The sequence below is a fragment of the Papio anubis genome, chromosome 2, assembly GCF_008728515.1.
Source record: "Papio anubis isolate 15944 chromosome 2, Panubis1.0, whole genome shotgun sequence".
Classification (NCBI taxonomy): Eukaryota; Metazoa; Chordata; class Mammalia; order Primates; family Cercopithecidae; genus Papio; species Papio anubis.
In genome coordinates, this window is record NC_044977.1 from 63,550,475 (window position 1) to 63,570,834 (window position 20,360).

At 35.5% G+C, this 20,360-nt stretch overlaps 1 protein-coding gene across 7 annotated transcripts in view; it reads right to left on the bottom strand.

Moving 5' to 3' along the window:
- The window catches only part of CNTN6 (contactin 6), a 310,814-nt gene that overhangs the window by 43,319 nt on the left and 247,135 nt on the right, over positions 1 to 20,360 (bottom strand). For all 7 annotated transcript variants that reach the window (XM_009200323.4, XM_017955285.3, XM_031662742.1 and 4 more), the window contains one exon: positions 1,551 to 1,678. In XM_009200323.4, the coding sequence (XP_009198587.3) occupies positions 1,551 to 1,678 (128 nt within the window). The remainder of the gene's footprint in view (positions 1 to 1,550; positions 1,679 to 20,360) is intronic.

The window sequence follows — 20,360 nt, forward strand, 5'->3', positions numbered from 1 at the left end:
CTCCAGAGTGAAGAAATCCCCATCATTGTATTTTAGCAGCAAAACCATTGGCCCTGCTCCCAGATCGCCAGTATTCTAAGGAAACTCTCTTTTAAAAATGACATTGCTACTGCTGGTATTTTCTATCCTTTCTATTTCATGTTTTAATGCCCTCTGCATATTTTCATACCTAGAAGATTTAACTGCAATGACTTTTTATCCTTCACCACATTTTAATCTTCTGCTGTAATAAAATTAGTGCATACTACCTACACCTTCTTAATTTGAAATGATGTAATAAATCTCTTTTTTCCCCTTAATGAACTTGTTATTTTTTCAAATATAAAGCATCCACATTTTTCAGTGTCTGAGTATTGCCAAAAATTTGCTGGAGAAATAGTCTGTTCTTAAATATAGCCATAGCATCTATCTTGAAACACTTAAGTGCATCTCTGTCTTAAAAATTGATGACAATACAATCTTAAGGAAGAGAAGTTTTTCAAAATGTGTCACACTGGTTGGATTTTGACGCATCAAGTTTTATCAGTCACATTTCCCCAGAGTACTTTAGACAATTGTCATCCTAATGTAATACACTTGAGACAAGTTGGCAGAAATATCCTCCAGGCTCAAAGGTGGGCGTTTATTTTCCTTGAGATATTTTAAATGATGGTTGAAGTGTAGCAGCTAACTACTTTTTGTTGAATATATTTATTTTTAATGGAAAAGATGAGAAAGCACCAAATGCTGATTTTAATCATTTGGGCTTAATTAGCCGCTTAAACTGCTTTATCAAGAGAGCCATTTTTATTATCCAGGAGGCAATGAAATGATAGAAGTGATACAGCTTCCAGTAAACATACTAGTTTTATGAGCTGAGATTCAACAAAATAAAGCAGCAAAGATAAGGAACAGATACTTCTAATATTAATTATGTCCCTTGGTAACAAATGTAGGAACATTTGGATTGGTACTGATTTAGAAATCTTAAAAATAAACTATAGAATTTATCTCTATAAACTATATGAGTTTATCTGCTAACTGTGATGAAAATATAACAATGATTCACATAGATTTCAGTTTTTTCTCTTTGAAAAGAACTGCTTATTAAAGGATGTGACTCTGCATTTCATTAGTTTTGTACCTGGAGTTATATAAACAAATTAGCCAGTTAGGTATTTGGTAGCCTTATATACATGTAAATATTTCATATAAAAATAAAGATTCTGAAAGACATTTGACCAAAAAAAATGTTACCCAGTGACTTTATCAAAACGTCCATGGCCCCTAACATTAAGGCTTATGTAAAAAGCCAATAATTTAGGTGTAGTTTTTAACTCTAATTATATTCTGACAGCATTTTCGATTGCCAAAGTATTCACATCTATCATGGTATCCCACTGGCAAAGTGTGCATGCTATTAATGAGTACGGTAATGGATCTCTTAAACAAACTGTGAAATCAACTATTTCACATATACAACATGGTACAGGTTTGACACCGTGATACAAGTCATGATACTCCTGCAGATTTACAATGTTCATCAAGCACAAATGAAGATAATGTGATACCTTTTACAATGAGGCTGCCAGCGTTCTTTGCAGTTCCAAACTGATTTGTGGCTATGCATGTATATGATCCAGCATCTGACCTGGTAACATTATATATCTTGAGGCTGCCATCCTCCAAGAGAAACATTCTAAAAAGAAAATACATAATTAATGGAAGTAAGGCTCTTCAACATTGGTAAATCATAAGTGCTTATTTTTATTTTAAAACTTTACTAAAATCATGGGTATATGTGATAATATGAATTGATTCCTTTCCTATTATTCTGTTCTTCATTGTGAGCTATCTCTATGTCTATATATTACAGTAAATGGCGTTTGCTTTTATTCTGACACAATATTGATAATTATCATTCTATAATTTGAATTATCATTGTTGATTTCAAAGCATATTAAAAATAAAATCAGTGCTTGATAGTATAATGTCAAGTTGCTTGATGAGTAAGAAATGCAACTATATACTGTGTATTTTCCAAAGTCAACTCACTGGTGAAAATTGAACGTGGCCTAGGAGAAATGCAAGCTGATTTTCACAATTAGTCTGTGTCTTTTTAAACGTGGTCTGTCTTAGCATTTTTTGTGGCCACACAACAGGATGTTGAACCATGACAGTATTTGCCAGTGCTGATGAGTTGAAGAAACTGTCCATATGGTTCCATGGCCAGAGGGCCATGCTTATTATGTGGCCTATCCCATCAAAAAGAAGAAGAAAGTAGTAGAAAGACTAAGGCTTCATGGGTTAATTATGAATTAATATTAATATTACTAAAAGATAGAGTACGCAAAGGAGGTTTATCTGCCAAAGAAGTTCCCATCTTTCATAATATAATCCATATTAAATTTTCTCTGAAACTCTAGCATAGTCTAAAGCACAATGCCACTGAAATCAGAAAAAAAAAAAAAAACGAGGTTTGTTCCCTGAAAAATTCACCATCAAATGTAACAAGAAGAGACCGAAAAAATGTAAAAACAAAAGGATTTGTCCAATTTTAGACTACCATATTTTATATCTTACAAATGTAGTTACCAACTTTTTAAAAACGTTAGTAGGTAGGATTGTATCAAAATAAGTGACAACATACTAATTTTTAACAACAGTTTTAAAGGCAAGAAAGGCTAGAAAATTTGCATGCATGCCATATCCATTAACAATAACAAAATAGTATTTGCTGCATTGCAAACATATCATTGTTTCTAATATATGTATAACACGAAATGTAGCTAATATAATTAATTACTCAATTTGAAACACAGAGAATACAAGCCAACTACAATTTGTATGAAGCCAGCTTCTGACATTGGATTTATTATTAATAAAATATTCCAAATTCTGTTATCAATGAGTGGAAGGAGCCACATCTGAATTTAGAATGTTCCATGGCATGTAATCAGATTTTTTTAAGTCATTATCTTAGAGTATTCCCCAATAGCAGACATTTAATGTCTTATTTAATTTCTGAGATGTCTAGTGTACTAGATCCCAATTTACATAAACAATTGAATTACGCCATTATTGACAGAGTAACAAAACTATTCTATTATGCAGCAAACCCGGGCCAAATATAATTCTTTATCTGATTTCAATTAGAAGAGGTAAATGTGAAGAGGTAAATTAGAAGAGGTAAATGAGAAGCTTTTGGGTGCATCTACCCCTAACATTTAGAAATAACTAGGAATTTTGAGCAACACAGAAACCTGGACTATTGGCCAATAAAAAAACACACGACAGAAATGATATGTCTACTGATATCTAAAGGCCACCAAGCAGATTTTCCAGCCACTAAGTCAATGCCAATGTTTATATTTCATATGATTTTTCACACAACTTCCAGAAAGGGATAATTCTTGTGTGCAGTGGTACCCTGAGTATACTACCCCTTTCAGGCTCAGTAGGTCTTCAATGTTTGCTAAATTGAGTTGAAATTGCCATCATTGAGGCTCATTATTTCCTATGAAATTTTAATCAATACCTCAATATTTCTCAAGTGCTTACTACTGTTTAAGGTACTGAGAGAGTAAAGTAAAAAAGTTAAAATCTGCCCTAGACTAACTAGCTAAGTAGCAGAGAATGCAATTATATCTAATTATCCTAGTACTCATGCTTTTTCCAGAGCCTTTACTTTGCCTTACGTTTAGTAAAACAATTCTGCATGTTAATTATATGGTCCAAGAAGTTTCAGCAGAGTCATCACTACATGCCCTAAAGATACTCCATGTGTTTACCCCTCAAAATGTGGTCTTATCCCAGACCTAATGAATCAAACTGCATTTTCACAAGACACCCTATGCACTGTAGTACATACAGTGACTCGTATGTACAATAAAGTTGGAGAAGTATTGATCTATTTACTATTAAACTTTAATCCGAAAAATTTTTCTTTAGTTCAAAGTAAGACTACATCTTGCTTATGATCTTATGAAAATAATTTATAAAAGAATAATAACATACATTTTAAATGTTTTATAAAATTAACCAAACTAGTAAACAAATTGATTATGATTTATTAAAATAAACTTTAAAAATTCTCTCTGTTGATGTACAATATAGAAATTCAAAGATGTAATCATAACTAAAGATTTTATGGCATAACAAGCAGTACAGATATTTGAATATATCACTTAGATTTCTCCCTTAATTATTAAGAGATATTAAAATATAGTAAAAAATTAATTAATATAAACAGAATCAAACAACTTGATCATTGTCTCAATTTTATTAAGAAAAAAATTAAATAAAAACTATAAGATTAAGAATTTCCAGTTTTTTAACGTATCTAAACATGTCTTAACAGAAATGAATTTAAAAAAACAAAAAGAAGGAACACTCAGTAAAGATCAAACTGTACCGAGCAATTGGCATTTTCAGATAAGGCAAAATGCATGTGTAAGAATTAACTGGAACATTTTAATTGATGCTTTTGGTAACATTCATAGAGAAAGACTGATTTTTTCCATTCTTCTGTTAGAATATACAAAAAAGATACTTTATCTCAAGGATTGGTAATAACATCTCAGTGAAAGATATTAAAATATTCTACCTTCATTTACTTCTCTGGCATTTAAAATAAAAAAACACACAGTCAGAAATAAGGAGAAGCCTGGCTATCTGTAAAAAACAGGAAAACTTGATAACAAAAATAGAGATTTGCATGAATAATTTGTAAAAAGCATATAGTTATAGGGAAAAAAGCAGAAGGTAATACCATGATTACACATATGCATATTATTATATGAGGATTTAAGGTTGAAGTTATACTACTAATCTACAATGAATAATAAAAATATGTATGGAAATTTGTGAGCACCATGAAATGATAGAAAGGCTTCCAAAAATTCAATAGCAGTTTAAATACATGATTGAAAGTGGAGCAATGTTAAGATATTTTTTCCTTCTTAATCAGCAAATACTTACTAAATGTCTACTGTGTTTGAAACAGTATGTTAGGTGTTACAATGGGGATGTGAACATAAAAAGTGTTAGATGTAAAAGGTACTCTTTTCCACATTAAAACTCATTGTTATGCATTTATGGAGGTTATGACTTATTATAGGGAGCTGACTCTGCACAGGCCCTCTAGTAAGTGTGTAATAAATGTTAACTCATTGAATGCTTAAGACAAACTTCTGGGCTAGTTATTGTTTGCACCCATTTTTTATAAATCAGGAAACAGGCATAAAGAGAAGCAATAAGTGACTCAAGGTACCCACTAGATGGCGGAGGGCTCAGATTCTAAGCATATTAGAATCTGATATGACCGGAAAACACTTATTTTAGCAAGTTCTCTTTCAGTTCATTTCCAAAACATGGTTTACTGATAGCAGAGTTACTAAAATCAGCATAAATGTAATCTATATGTGTATGTACATATGTGTGTGTGTGTGTATATAAATATACATATAATTTTATTTTTATAGAATGACCTTTAATATTGGAGATTTAAAATCTGACCTTCAGAGTCCAATAACTCTCTAAAATGTGATGGAACATTTGTGTGTGTACATGTATATGCATTTTCTCAAGATTCTTAGCTTATGTGGCATCTTAAAGGCAGGCTTAATATCCATTCGCCTGCTATGGAAGAGAGTTTTCACCATAAGTATCTTAACACGTGAGGCACTAATGATGGTCATGCTAATACTAAGGATTTTTTTCTTCTTTTCTTGTGCCATCCTGTGCAATTATGGTGTAATTAGCAGAGTGGATAACAACGTGGGCTTTGAGGTCAAACTCCTTATGACTGAATCTGAATCCCAACATTTGATTTTTGTATTACTGGGCCAAGTTAATTAATGGCCCAAGTCCTTGTTTTTTCTGTTTTTTTTTGTTGTTGTTGTTGTTTGTTTTTTGTTTTTGTTTTTTGTCTATAGCATAGAAATACTAACATTACCTGTGTCAGAGTCATGAGGATTAATTGATATAAATAGTTCAAAATGCTTAGCACGGTACCTGACTCCATTAGCAGTCAAGAGGTAGGCTTTTAATGAACTGATTTCTCATCCTGCTTAAGAATGTAGGCACATCTACAACTCCATGAGGAATAAACAACAAGGAAAGAAGAAATTGTTTTATCACACTGCATTTTGAACAAAGAGGCCTAACTACTATATACTGGGCTTTTTGAAAGGAGTCTAATGCCAGCAAAACTGTGCTCAGCATTAAGTTTCACTGCTTCAAATCCTTCCTTGAATTCATGCAACCTCTTGTCTGTGTTCTTACCTACTTAATCTTTTTGATCTACAATGCTCTAATTTTTATTTTAGGAATGATGATGTGATTGTTGTGAAAGTTAAGTTAATTAAATGCTAGATATTAATCTAATTCTTATTCTTAGTTGATACTAATATTTGGTATTTTCTCTCCTCCAAGACTTCAGTTACTATTTCTGATTCTCACTCTGTTTGTTGCTCATGCCTAATGTCTTCTTAAAATTCTTGCCTATGGCTGGACTCAGAAGTATGTTTTGTGGCTTCAACTAGCTCCGGTTGTCAGTCCCTAGACTCTCCTTGGTTTTGGCATCACCAAATTCTGACATTTGACTTATGGTGTTGGTATGTTTCCTCCTTATTTCCTCAATAAGTTTAGTAATAACACCATTTCTCTCATGTCTTTATTCTCTAATATCCACCTAATTAGAATATTTTAACTGTTCACACAATTTAATAGAAAAATTTTCCCCAAATTACCAAACCTCAGTATTCTGTTCAGATAATTAAATCACAGGTTATGGCATTTGCATTTAAAATGTTCTGTAAAATTAGAATTTAAAGGCATTTACATGTGTAGATATAGTATGACCATTCAACCAATAGAAAAATTAATAGTGTTTGTATTGTACCATGCTATTCCTCTAATTCATTATGGGTCAAAATTCAGAAGAACAAGCTGTGTCTGACAGTTAAGTGACACTGGGTAGATTTTATAGTGGCTTTAGAATATAGAACATGCACAAAACGAAGCCAATAACATAAAAACATTTCAAGGTTAACTGATAAGTTGAAGGCAGACTTCTTAGAGCAGTTGAACATGCAACATTTTAATCTTCCCACTGTCAGGAAAGGTAGGTAGTATACACAGAAAACAAAAGTAACAGATGTTCTACCCTTTTGCCTGATTTTATACCTATTACCTTCTACTTGATGGGTCATGATGAATAGAACACCAGAAAGGAGAAGGATCACATCAAATCCACTTGGAGGGCTTCTTTATGTGCAGCATGTGCATCAAATTTTGTGTTATTTTAAGGAATTACATCAAGACTAGTGCGGAATGTTTTTACCCTGTTTTCCTGGTGTATTAGTCCATTTAGTGTTGCTATATCAGACTACCTGAGATTGAAAAATTTATAAAGAAAAATGGTTTATTTGGCTCATGATTCTGGTGGCTGGAAGGTTCACAGTTGGGCAGGTGCAGCTAGTGAGGTTCTCAGGCTGCTTTGACTCATGGCAAAAAGCAGAAAGAAACTGGTATGTGCAAAGAGGTCACATGGCAAGAGGGGAAACAAGAGAGAGAGACTGAGGAAGCCAGACTCTTTTTAAAATGCTCTCTAGCAGGAACAAATCTATCCTCAAGAGAGCAAGAACTCACTCACCCCAGAGGGAGGGCATTAATCTATTAAAGAGAGATCTGTCCCCAAGGCCCAAACAGGCTCCACCTCCCAAAATTGCCACATGGAGGATAAAATTTCAACATGAGTTTTGGTGGGGACAATCCATATCCAAACCATAGCACCTGCATTTCATGAACTAATACCTGTTCATAATTATTTCCATACAGTAGAGATTAACATTCACATCCGTTTTTGTCACTACAGCAAATCTAATATCTACAGAATACTTAATTTATTTACATATAGAAAACAGATCTGTACATGTAGATTCCAAGGTGTGAATAGAAAATAAGGAATGCTCCAGATGTTTTGTTTGATATCAGCCATAACTTAGTGCAAAGTTTGAAGACAAAGAGGATTAGAAATAGCTAAATTTCTTAAACTTAACAAAAAAAAAAAAAAAAATTGGGTCATTGGGCAATTATAATTTCTTATTGCTGAAACTAGAGCAATACTGCTATTTTTATAGTTAGATTATTAACTGGAGTATTGCTTCCAGTTCTGTCTAAAGATAAGGCTGTAGACCATGAAATTTTAATTGACTCTCTAATTTTACTGATATTTGGAAATTGTAAAATTGATTTGATTAAAATAAGTTAGATAAGAAGTAGAAATGTGGGTATAAATTCTTCCTGTTCACAATTTAAGTTTTAGGTAAAATCTCCCACCGGAATCTATTTTAGATCAAATACTGATATTGTGGTAAAATGTCCCACCAGAATCTGTTTTAGATCAAACATTAATATTGCATTTTAATGATTTTTCACCTGATTATTATACTTAGGGTGTAATATCTATGTTAATCTCACTGTCATTTAATAAGCTATCTTTTAAAAATTTCTTATTTTAACAAATCACATAAGAAGTCAATCTACAAACAAGTAAATTACAAAGTTTGCTCATTTAAATCAAAATAAAGGTTGTCCTTTCCATCATTTTATGTCAATAACTTTAATTACAAGTAATTGTATGGCTGGGCATGGTGGTTCATGCCTGTAATCCCAGCACACTGGGAGGCCAAGGTGGGGGAATCACTTGAGGTCAGGAGTTCGAGACCAGACTGGCCAATATGGTGAAACCCCGTCTGTACTGAAAATACAAAAATTAGCCGGGTATGGTAGTTCGTGCCTGTAATTCCAGCTACTCAGGAGGCTGAGGTGGGAGAATCACTTGAGCCCAGGAGGTGGAGGTTGCAGTAGGCCAAGATGGTGCCACTGCACTACACAGCCTGGTGGACTGAGATCCTGTCTCAAAAAAAAAAAAAAAAAAAGTAATTGTACATAAGTAGTTATACACAAAAATATATCTGATACCCTTGTCCAGACAAAATTCAAAGATTTAATCAATGGATTAAGGAAAACCTAATTTATCATTCCTTATAAGATCATCAATGTAGTAAAAATGAAAAAAAGCAAAAGAGATAGACATGAAGTGAACACGAAGTACTATCTCAAGAGAGACAGGATCGAGGGAAGAGAGGAAAAAATCTAAATCTGGCCACTGTACCAAATAATGTAGATCGCATTTGCCGCAAAGCACATGCACAGACAATTGTTCATCAGTTCTGAACAAGAGGAAACACATATCGAAAAATTCAGGAAATTTTATAGAAAGGACTGTTAAATACTGTATTCATCTATTTTATTTTGTCTGACTTTGGGGAAAGAACACAAATATTTATTTTCAGGGAAGAGTTGTGTGAGTCCCAAAGAGGAAAGAAATGTTTATAATTTGCAAATCTTTCTTTGAGTACCCTCCTTCACAGAACCAGCCAGACGAAAGCCTAAACTCTCTTCTCCTCATATCTAGCAGAGGTTTTGCTCTCCAATCTGCTTGTCTGAATCCCATTCACCCTCGAAAACCTATTTTGATTACCAGTGCTTCAGACACACTTTATGAATCTTTTCGGTGCTCTCAGTTCCACTGACTGTCAAAGGTTCAGGTAATGCAGCTCTACCAGCAAAGGGGTAGTTAGGTAAATAAATCCCTTTGTCTTTCCTTCCACAGACTGTTCCCAAGTGGTTTCTCTCTACAGCCTGTCCGGAAGCAACCTATGTGGCTGACAACCTAAGATGCCAAGCTACCAGTGATGTGCCTGTGGCTTGAAGTGAGGCAGCAGCTGTGCAGTAAGATACAATCATCCATTGCGTCCCTGCAAGTGGACCTCCCTGAGAAGCAGAACTGAGCACTGTTTCCTGGGGAACCCCACCAGGGTATACAGCTTTCTCTAACATACCCTTCTCCAATCACTACAGTTCACGATACGCTCTTTCTCCCCACATCGAAAAACTGAGAGCCAGGGAGATTCAATAACTAACTTAACCACAGCCCTGATAAAGGTCTTCTGATATGGAGTCAGTGTTTTTGCTACTGAGTCACTGTCTAAATCATTTTACTGTCTTGTACTTTTAACTTTCTTTTTAGATAAGTTTTTGTTCTCCAAATATGCTGTAAAAGCTAAGGTTTGTTTGAGGCAGGTGATATAGGGATTATAAGACCATGGACTCTAAAGTCAGATCACTTTGAATATGTGCCTGAGTTTCCCTTTTTGGCCATGTTAATTTAGGAGCAGTTGCTTGATTTCTATGCCAACTTTATATAGAATGGAGATATGAGTAGTAATAACATCATCATCTTGTTTTGAGAATTAAATGCATTATGCTATATATATATATATAGAGAGAGAGAGAGAGAGCCTAGAGCATAATGGGTGTCCCAAGATAGTAGCTAACATTCTTTATTTGTTTATATTCTCCAGGAAGTCCAACAATTAGCAGGAACTTAATAAATATGCATTTTCTGATTGCATTTACTGTTAAATATTCAGTCTTTTCTTTCTAGACCCAGATGTATATTTGTCAATATTATCAATAAATTCAGTCCCCTAACAGAAAGTGATTTAGTCAAATAACCACCTTGTTTATAAGTATAAATAAGGAGCATAAACTTTATACTTATAAACAATGTGGTTATTTAATAATTGAAGTGACTTTCTGTTAGTCTGCTGATGCCCCTTAAAGCAGTACAAAAGTTGATGCAAAGAAATGGAGTTGGCCTTTGAACAATGCAGTGGTTGGGGTGCCAACTTTCTCACACAGTTGAAATTCCACCTGTAACTTTTGACTCCCCAAAATTAACTACTAATAGTCTCCAATTGACCAGAAGCCTTACTGATAACATCAATAGTCCATGAACAAGTTTTGTATGTTATATGCATTATACAACGTATTTTTACAATAAAGTCAACTAGAGAAGATAACATGTTACTAACAAAAGCATAAGGAAGAGAAAATATATTTACAGTTTATTACATGGAAGTGAATCATAATAAAGTTCTTCATCATCTTGACATTGAGTAGGCTGAGGAGGAGGAGGAAGAGGAGGGGTCTGGTCTCACTGTCTTAGGAGTGGCAAAGGTGAAAGAATTGGAGGAGGTGAAAGGAGAGGCTGGAGAGGCAGGCACACTCAGTATAACTTTTAATGAAAACAACTCAAGTATAAATAGACCTGCACGGTTCAATCCCCATTGTCCAAGGGTCAACTCTACATTCAAATCACTAGGATAAGAGTCGGTGTATAAAACAAATCTTAATCATTCTTTTGTTCAGTTCTGATCATGAAACTAAAGGGTATAATACAAGCCAGAGTAAAATTTTTTTAATTATTATGACAACATAGACCCTGTTTATTGGTTCCTAAACATTCACTGACTCACAGAACTGTTGCAGTAAGACCTCTAGTATTTTGTTTAGTCGCTGTCCTAGCTCCAGGCAAAAACTAGTGTTGCTTTGGGCACCTGTATCGAGTTATATTAGGCATAGTGTAATTAAATCTATATGGGCAGCAGGAAGAGGGAAAGAAAAGGAAACAAAAATGAAAACCTATATGAAGTGACATCATAAACAGGTAACAAATAAATCCAATTTGCTATGTTTTGCTGGAAAGTAGATGCTTACAAAAGAAATAGACAGGCCAGGCAGGGTGGCTCACACCTTTAATCCCAACACTTGGGAGGTCAAAGCGGACAGATTACTAGGTCAGGAGTTCGAGACCAGCCTGGACAACATGGTGAAACCCCTTCTCTGCTCAAAATACAAAAATTAACCAGATGTGGTGGCGCTCGCCTGTAATCCCAGCTATTCCAGAGGCTGATGCATGAAAATCGCTTGAACCCAGAAGGTGGAGGTTGCAGTGAGCCAAACTCAAGACTGGGTGAAAGAGTGAGACTCCACCACAAACAAACAAACAAACAAAAGAAATAGACCTGAGTAATTTTATGTTACTTGTTTTTGCAACTCTCAACAAAATCTAGAAATACATATTTTTAACATTAAATAGCTAAGGATACACTTCTCATTAACTGATTTTTCAAGGATGATTCAGGGTCTTAGGTGTTAACTGAAAGGGTTTTATCAGCAAATAGTTGTTCAGAAGGGTTATCTAGATATTAGAAATAGACTCAAATACATTTTAATTTAAATGAGAATGTTACTGGTGCCAGTTTCTACTTTTTCAGAGTTCCTAGTGTCTGTAATTGTATTTACAACTAGTGTGTAATTACTGGAGTGAACAAATGATTCAATCTTAAGTCTTTGGATCAACTATCTTAAACTCCAAAGAAGAAAGCAAGCGTCAAATATTCAGACTTCTAAATTTATCAAAATGTGTCTCCTTGTTTAACATGCACAAATAATTGAAGTGTCATCTTTGTAGTGGCTGACACAATACAGACAGATTCAGGGTGACTGAATTATGGCACAAATTAGGAGATGGTACGTAAGAGCAGTTGCTAAATAACGTAATTATTTGGTTCCATGATGTGTCTTTATTCTGATGGCATGCCAGAGTGTGTTGCTATGCTGACTCCCATAAAATGTTAAGGAAATACAATTTAACATTAATAAAACAGCATCAGATGGAAAGCCTAACTAAATTAATCCAGTGAAATAGGCCAAAGAGAAATATTTATCTCTTCAGTAGAAAAAGGGAAAGATAAAGTGTCTCCATTCGTTGCAGCATTTTGGGATGCCTGAGAAAACACAAAAGATAATTAATACAGATTCATATGCTAACATGCCTTACAGCCCAAGTAAATCAAAAGAAAAGATGAGAAAGTACGAAGTTGGCAAAGGATACAAAAATTTGTGAATGCAGGACTTTAAAGAAACAAATTAAACAAAACAAAACAAAACAAAACAAAAAAAAAACAAAAACAAAAAACTATGCTCCCAAAGTAACTAGAGGAGAACCAATTGAAAATACAGTGGAGGACAGAGTTATGCAGAACATAATGGAGAATTCTGAACACTGTGAGGACATTCTGGCTATGCTATTATTACATTTATGACTATGAACCTATTGTGTGATTTCCTCAGGGCTTTGAAGTTTTATAAATGTAAAGTTGTTTCTGCTGAAAACTTTGGGATAGACAGATGAGATTCAAGTCAGATGACCTTAAACTAGCAATTTGAACCTTAAGGTTCTCAGCTTCCTTCACATATAAAAAGGCAAGAGAGCGGGACTGGAACACTAATGATGATTAATCTTTTCACTCCAGCTCCCTGTAATCTGGTGATTTCAGGACATGAGTATCTGAAAACTTGAGTAGCAAGATTGAACACGGTTTTGAAAGTGAAGGATGCTAGCGGAATTTCTAATCCTGGATTCCCTTTGGCTACTGAATTATAGCATTCCTCAGAGTCTACAAAATTAGGTTTACAAAAGTGGCTGAGGATAGGGGACCAAACTGGGTATGACACTTTGTCTGTTAACTTTAATTCTTTCTTCTTAGTTATAATATACAGTTTTATACCTATTTTAATTCCTTTGTGGAGCTTAGCGACTTTATACCTGTTTATTGAATTTGCATATCTATCTCTCCATGTCATCAAAAATTACATTGTACGTTACATTAAAAATCCAATCAGTCGGCCGGGAGCAGTGGCTCATGCCTGTAATCCCAGCACTTTGGGAGGCCGAAGAGGGCGGATCACGACTTCAGGAGGTCGAGACCATCCTGGCTAACACGGTGAAACCCCGTCTCTACTAAAAAATAGAAAAAATTAGCTGGGCCTGGTGGCGGACACCTGTAAGTCCCAATAACTCGGGAGGCTGAGGCAGGAGAATGGCGTGAACCTGGGAGGCAGAGCTTAGAGTGAGCCGAGATTGTGCCACTGCACTCCAGCCTGGGCAGCAGATCGAGACTCCGTCTCAAAAAAACAAAAAATAAAATAAAAAATAAAAAATAAAAAATCCCATCAGTCTTTCGAACATTGTGTATTCAGTATGCTGTGCCACTGAAAGGACTGATTTTTTTTGTATTGATGTGAATCAATAAGACTCCCATCTTTCAGTATTTGGACAACATGTTGATTTATTCTATACCTTTTAGCGACATAAAGATAGAGCTTTACCTTGCATAGCATTATTTGCAGAAGTTTTTTTAGTATAACTGCGAAGAAACAAAAAAATGTGTATATTGTGAAGGACTGCCTTTAGTTCCACAGATGGACACTATAATTCACCAGAAATCTAATTAAAATCCTGCAGTGTGATGTTTAAGATTATACAAGGCTTTGGAGTCAGATCTTCTCAGAACCGAATGTTTTTCTGTCACTTACTGGTTGCAGTATGATACTTAACTTCTCTAAGCCTTAGTTTTACTCATTTAAAAATATGAATAAATGCCTCACGTAGGTATGTTGTAAAAATTCAATGAAATGATGTATCAAATATCTTAACACATTATCTGCCCTTGATGGATACCATATAAATGGATATATCATCATCATTATTATTCTTATATAGTGAAACTCAGGGTTAAATATGGGGACGAGAGATTTCTGGCTGTATTTGGTTAATTTAATTGGAGACAGGATTAAAATATATGTTATTAGGTACATCCAAGCATTCCTTGAGTAGCTGAAGAGTCAATTCTTGGATGCTTCACAAAATGACTTGAGTCTCCTTTACTGCATTTAGAGGACTCATGGGAGAAGTGTGTCTTGTATTGAGGAAGGGAAATCTGTACCCAAAATTCTGAAATGACACCAAGTCTGGATACCAAATACAGAGTAAGACAGTCGCATAATAAGCCTGTACCTCCTACTTTTCTCTTCCAGGAAAAATTTTCACTCACTCTTCAACTGCCAGCTCAGTTACCTCCAACCTGTTGAAGCCTTTCTAGACTCCTGTAAGCCAAGTTAGTGAATTGCCCTCACTCTCTTCACGTTCACCACGTGTTAGTGGTGACACATACCCCAGTGTCTCGGAGCTGTGGACTTGTCTGTCTTCCCCAGGAGACTCTGAGCTCATTCAAATGTATAAACCCAGAATCTTTCACAAGGCCTGTCAAATTGGTTTGCCACTGTACTTATAAATATATGAATAGTTTGACAAGCCACACTTGAGACTCACATTTGTCACTTCAAATTAGTAGTCCTCAAACTATGCTCCCTGGAGAGCTAGGGGATTTCTAGGGCACACCATGGAGCTTTAGGGTGAGAGGAAATGAAGAGGGCATTGAGTGGGGTTCTGGTTCTCCCTGCAGGACATTAGCCAGATTAGTGCAATTTTATCTGTGGTATGAAAGGTTTTCTTACATAAATTTAATTTGAAAAAATTTTTTAAAAGTTCTACTATGGAAAAAAAGAAAAATAAAATTGAAAAATTCTAGTCAGTGGCTAAGAAAAGAAAAAGTGCTCTGACAACTTCACTGCTTGTTTAGAAGATATTAACAAGACTGACTTCTACATTGTTACTCCAGCTTTTATTTCTTCACCTGGATTGTCATAGACAGCAATTCTCTTTCTAATGATTTATTTATTTATTTTTTAAATACACTCACTGGCATTAGAAGGTGTGGGTGTAACAAATATCTGTCATCAACCATTTTCTTTTTAAGTAAATATAAAAGGACATTATACTTTAAAATATATCAAGTAACCACTTCATTTCTCAAAAATCAAACCAAGAACAAAGGTCATTTGTATAAATTACATGAATAATTGACCTTTTCTGTCTATAAAATTATTGCTGTTGAATATTTATGTACAATTTTGAAGATACAAATGTCACTCAGAAATTAGAAGCAAGAGGTAAAAGCAAGTAGACAACATTCTAGAGTCAATTATATTCATATTTTCAAAAAGTGAGAGAACTAAGGATTTACACCTCTTCAACAGTGAAATAGAATGAACGGCTGAACTGTTAGGATAGGAAGCAAAGTTCTGGGGTGGAACAGAGATAAAATGAAGCACATTTCTATTTCAGCCGATGTGTATGTACCAAACCAGTGCTCCTCTAGGTGGTATTCAACAACTTCAGCCTCTCTTGAAGGCAGAGGGAGTGAACTTATACAAATTCAGATTCCTTAACCTATTCCACACCTACTAAATCAAAATCATGGCCACGGCTCTGGGATCTGCATTTTCCACAAGATTCTTATGGTGTATGATCAAATTTGAAACTGATATAGCAGCCCATGAATTCACAGCCACTCTACAAGGAAGCCTACCCATTTTCTGTTGTAAGATACTGTTTAAGAATTTATAAGATGTTATTTAGTTTGTGAAACTTCTTTGCTTTCTCCTATTTACCCTTGGTTGAAAGCCACAGGATGTCATTACCCATCACGAAAACATAGGAGAGGGACTACAGCAGTAATAGCCAACACAAGGCAGCGGGGTAAAACAGCACACATCGGCTTAGGCAGGCTGGATTTAAAGGCAGGATTTGTATCTTTAATGAACCGGAGCTTTTTCAGACCATCGCAGCTGGGTGGTTCTGCAGGCACTGTGTGAAAGGTGAGTGCCCCAGACCAGTGGAGGTCAGTGGGGATAAAGAAAGGAGAATTGGATGGCAAGAGGGGAAAATGAAAACAAGACTGACAGGGGCACACACAGGATTTTAGCTTGTTACATCTTCATGTGACACAGGCAAGACTATCAGATGGCTCTTGACATCTTCAACATGTATTCCCTTGGAAAGACTCACCTTAACAAGGCTCTCAGGAGTTGAGTATGAATGATTTAAAATTTTATTACAGAGAGGCAGCACAGAAGGGAGATTGTAATAAGCCTAGCATTATGCAGACTGTCAGTCTTCCTTAAATATGAGAACATATGGTTCATTTGCCTATTTGATACTCATGCTACCTGATGTACTAAGCACTATTACATTAAGTAGTTGGTGATACAAAATAAAATTAAGTTTATTTGCTTGTTCCATTAGGAAGCTCTGCAAGGAGAAGGAAGGGATAGAGAAGCCTACTTTGCAGTTACTGCATAATGGTTAATGTTGCCTTGAAAAGGCATGTGCAACGGAGATATTTTATTAAGACTGAGCACTTGCGGGTAAAGGCAAAAGCAAAAGGAACAGCAATAATTTAGAAGGTAGATATTGTAAAATATATAGAGAAGTGTCAGACAGGGAGGAAAGATCATATAACTGGCTGTCTGGCATTCAGGCAACCAGAATCCCGTTAGTTGGTGCCTCCACAAGATAAGATGATCGGAAGAACCTCCAATAAGGAAATGTGATGGTAGTTAAGTATTGGGCAATGGCTGTGTAACTAGAAGAACTGCTTTGTCTATACGACATAGCTATGAGAAGAATAAAGACAAAGTAATTTTTTTTCTGTTCCTTTTCTGTGTCAGGCATTATGCGAATGGTTTTCAAACAAGTCTTCCCAAGGGGACCTTTGTACGCATGAAGAAATGAAAGATCCAGTGACTTGCTCAATAACTAGAACTTCTTTCTTGTCACAGGGAATTCCTGCTCCTTTCTCTCATTGTTCTTTCTCCGTCATTTCCTTCTCTCTTACTTTGGCTTCCTTCTCCCGCTTTCCACGTTCCCTACCATCTTTACACCTTCCTTGTGTAGTTCTCACACGATGGAATAGGGTGCCCAAGAGGAAGGTGTCTGGGCATTGTGGAGCCAGGCAGGTGGAAGTGCAGTGGATCTGCTCTAAATTTGAGGTTTGAAGGCAAAAATATTGAAGAAGCACCGCTTGTTCAATAATTGAATAAGACTCCAATTCACCTAATGGGTTCACTCTTTCCCACCAGGTACATGCATTTGCCAAGTGCCCAGGGCCACACAGGTTTTAACAGTAGCATTATTATAGGATAAATCACACAGAATGCATGATTTGATAACACCTGTCTGTAAATATATATACTTGGGGTAAGTAGGTAAAGGTAATGGAATTGGTTCCCAGAGAGTCCAGCTGTCTGCTTATTTCAGTTCTGGGGAATATGATCACATTCTGAAACCAATTGCCAAGGGGTAGAATCGCTATAATTGAGTTAGTTTGATTCTCTGTAAATTTTAAAATGCTTTTGTATTTAACTTTTTGAGATTACTAGGTTAAAAATGATATGAATTTAATCATATAATCGGTGACAACTGTGATCCTCAGAAATATATCTGAATAGGAAAAAAAAATGTGCTTTAATGTTCTGAGATATGTAAAGTGCCTGGTACACCATCTAGCATATAGAAGGTGCTTAAAGTGGTTATCATCATTATTAACGAGAATTTTTCTGACTTTTAGCTGAATTTTATTTTATTTTATTTATTTAATTTTAAGAAATCAGGACAAAGTATAGTAGACGTTTTTTAGGAAAATGGGAGAAAATACTGTCAATTACTTATAGATTCAGTTTTTTTGTTTGTTTGTTTTTTGAAACAGGGTCTCCCTCTGTTACCCAGGCTGGAGTGCAGTGGCACAATCATGGCTCACTGTAGCCTCAACATCCTGGGCTCAAGTTATTCTCCCACTTCAACACCCCCACATCTCAACCATTAGCTGGCACCACAGGGTTGTGCCACCATGTCTCAGCTCATTTCATTTTTTTCTTTTTTTGCAGAGACATGGTCTTAGTATGTTGCCCAGGCTGGTCTCGAACTCCTGAGCTCAAGCAGTCCTTCTACCTTGGCCTCCCAAAGTGCTGGGATTATAGGCATGAGCCACTGCACTCGACCAGATTCAATTGTATAATACTATTCTTCCAGTAATAGGACCAAATTTCTTTTCTCCATCTCTTTGTTTTTATTGTTGCTAGCTTGTATGTTCACTATGAGCCAATGCCAGGTAATTCAGGCATTGTATTTAACGCTGCTTGTCAGAGAACAGCATTGAACTGTCTCTTCTGTGGGGTAACATTTCCTATTAAATTCAGGAGGTGATTCCTGAATGGGTAGCCAGCAGTCACTGGGCATAAGGAGACAAATCTAGGACTTTGATTTCTGTCAGTTCATTTGCTAAGTAGATCCACAAGGAAAAAAAAGAAGTGATTAATCAAACTTAGCAGATGTGGAATTGATTCCCTCAGTTGCCTGAGAATGCCTTGCAGAGATAAACTTAATCTGTATTCATCCTGATTTTCCATGGTTGTTCCTTGATTGCCAGAGGTAAGCATGCACAACTGGGATATGCATACAAGTTACGATGACAGCAATAAATACATCCAATGTAGCAGTGTGTGTACAACTCACCTGTCTTTCCACACACACTATTTGAGTCTCATATAACCTCACCAGAGAGACAAGTACTATTTTCTCTGAAATGAACCAATTGAGAACCTGTGAAGTTAAAGGACTTGCTAGAAGTTATCAACTAAGAAGTAGAATTGGGACTTTAACCCGTATCTTTGACTTCAAATAGCTTTAAAGAAAAACATTATCATAAGAAAGGGCAAGAAGCATGTTATATGTCATGTGGCTATCTGGCTTAACATTTTATCCCCAGCACCCAATTAGGTTATAATAGGTGTTCAGCAAATATTTGCAAAATGAATGAAGGAATTAATAAATGAATAATCATACCATCGGTCTATTAATTATTAAAATTTTTGGCTTAGCTGAAAAATCTCTAAAGTTAGTTAAACAAATTAAATTTTAACTTTTATTAATTTAGCAACACAGAAAATATTTATTGAATGGGTGCTATATTCCAGGTTTGTGGTGGATGCTAGGCCTATAACGGTGAATTAAAGAATGGTGCTCGGTGCCTTCATGGAGCTTACAGCCTAGCTGATAGGGCTCTCTGTAAACTCTGAATCTAGCCAACCGAATCATTTTAGCTGTTTTGACAGTTCACAGCAATTGCCATGTTTGGCTCAGTCACTTGGTCACCCAAGCAAATCATTAAAACATATATAAAGTTATAACTAAGATAGAACTTTCAATTTCAACCTCCTGGGCTACAGTTTGCTATTGATTTCTAAAATGTAATCTCTGTGCAAGCAGACACTACATGAATATAGTGTTTCGTATTTCTTAAAGTTGTTTTCATATTATTTCATCTTAAGATAAATCCAGGAAACAGTGGCCTAAGAAAAAAAAAAGAGGGAGTCTAGCAATTTTACTCAAGGTCATGCCACTTATCAGTGATGGATCTGAGACCACAACCCGTGTTTTCTAATTCCCAGTGCTTCCTGGTTCTCCTGCAGGAATATGCCTTTTGCTTCTCTTCAATATAAGTGCTATTTCTAAACCACTGGTGGGTCTACAAAGAATGAGACAGATGCTGCATGACCATTCATTCCTAGCAGGAAACCAGGCAGTCTTCGGACTCTGTAATGCCATCTACTTATTTTTGGCTCAAGAAATACTTTTCTCCTCTGATGGGCTGCTATAAATATAGATACTTGCTTTAGGAACAGAACTCTTAAAACAGTCAAGACTTCAATTATGGCACATA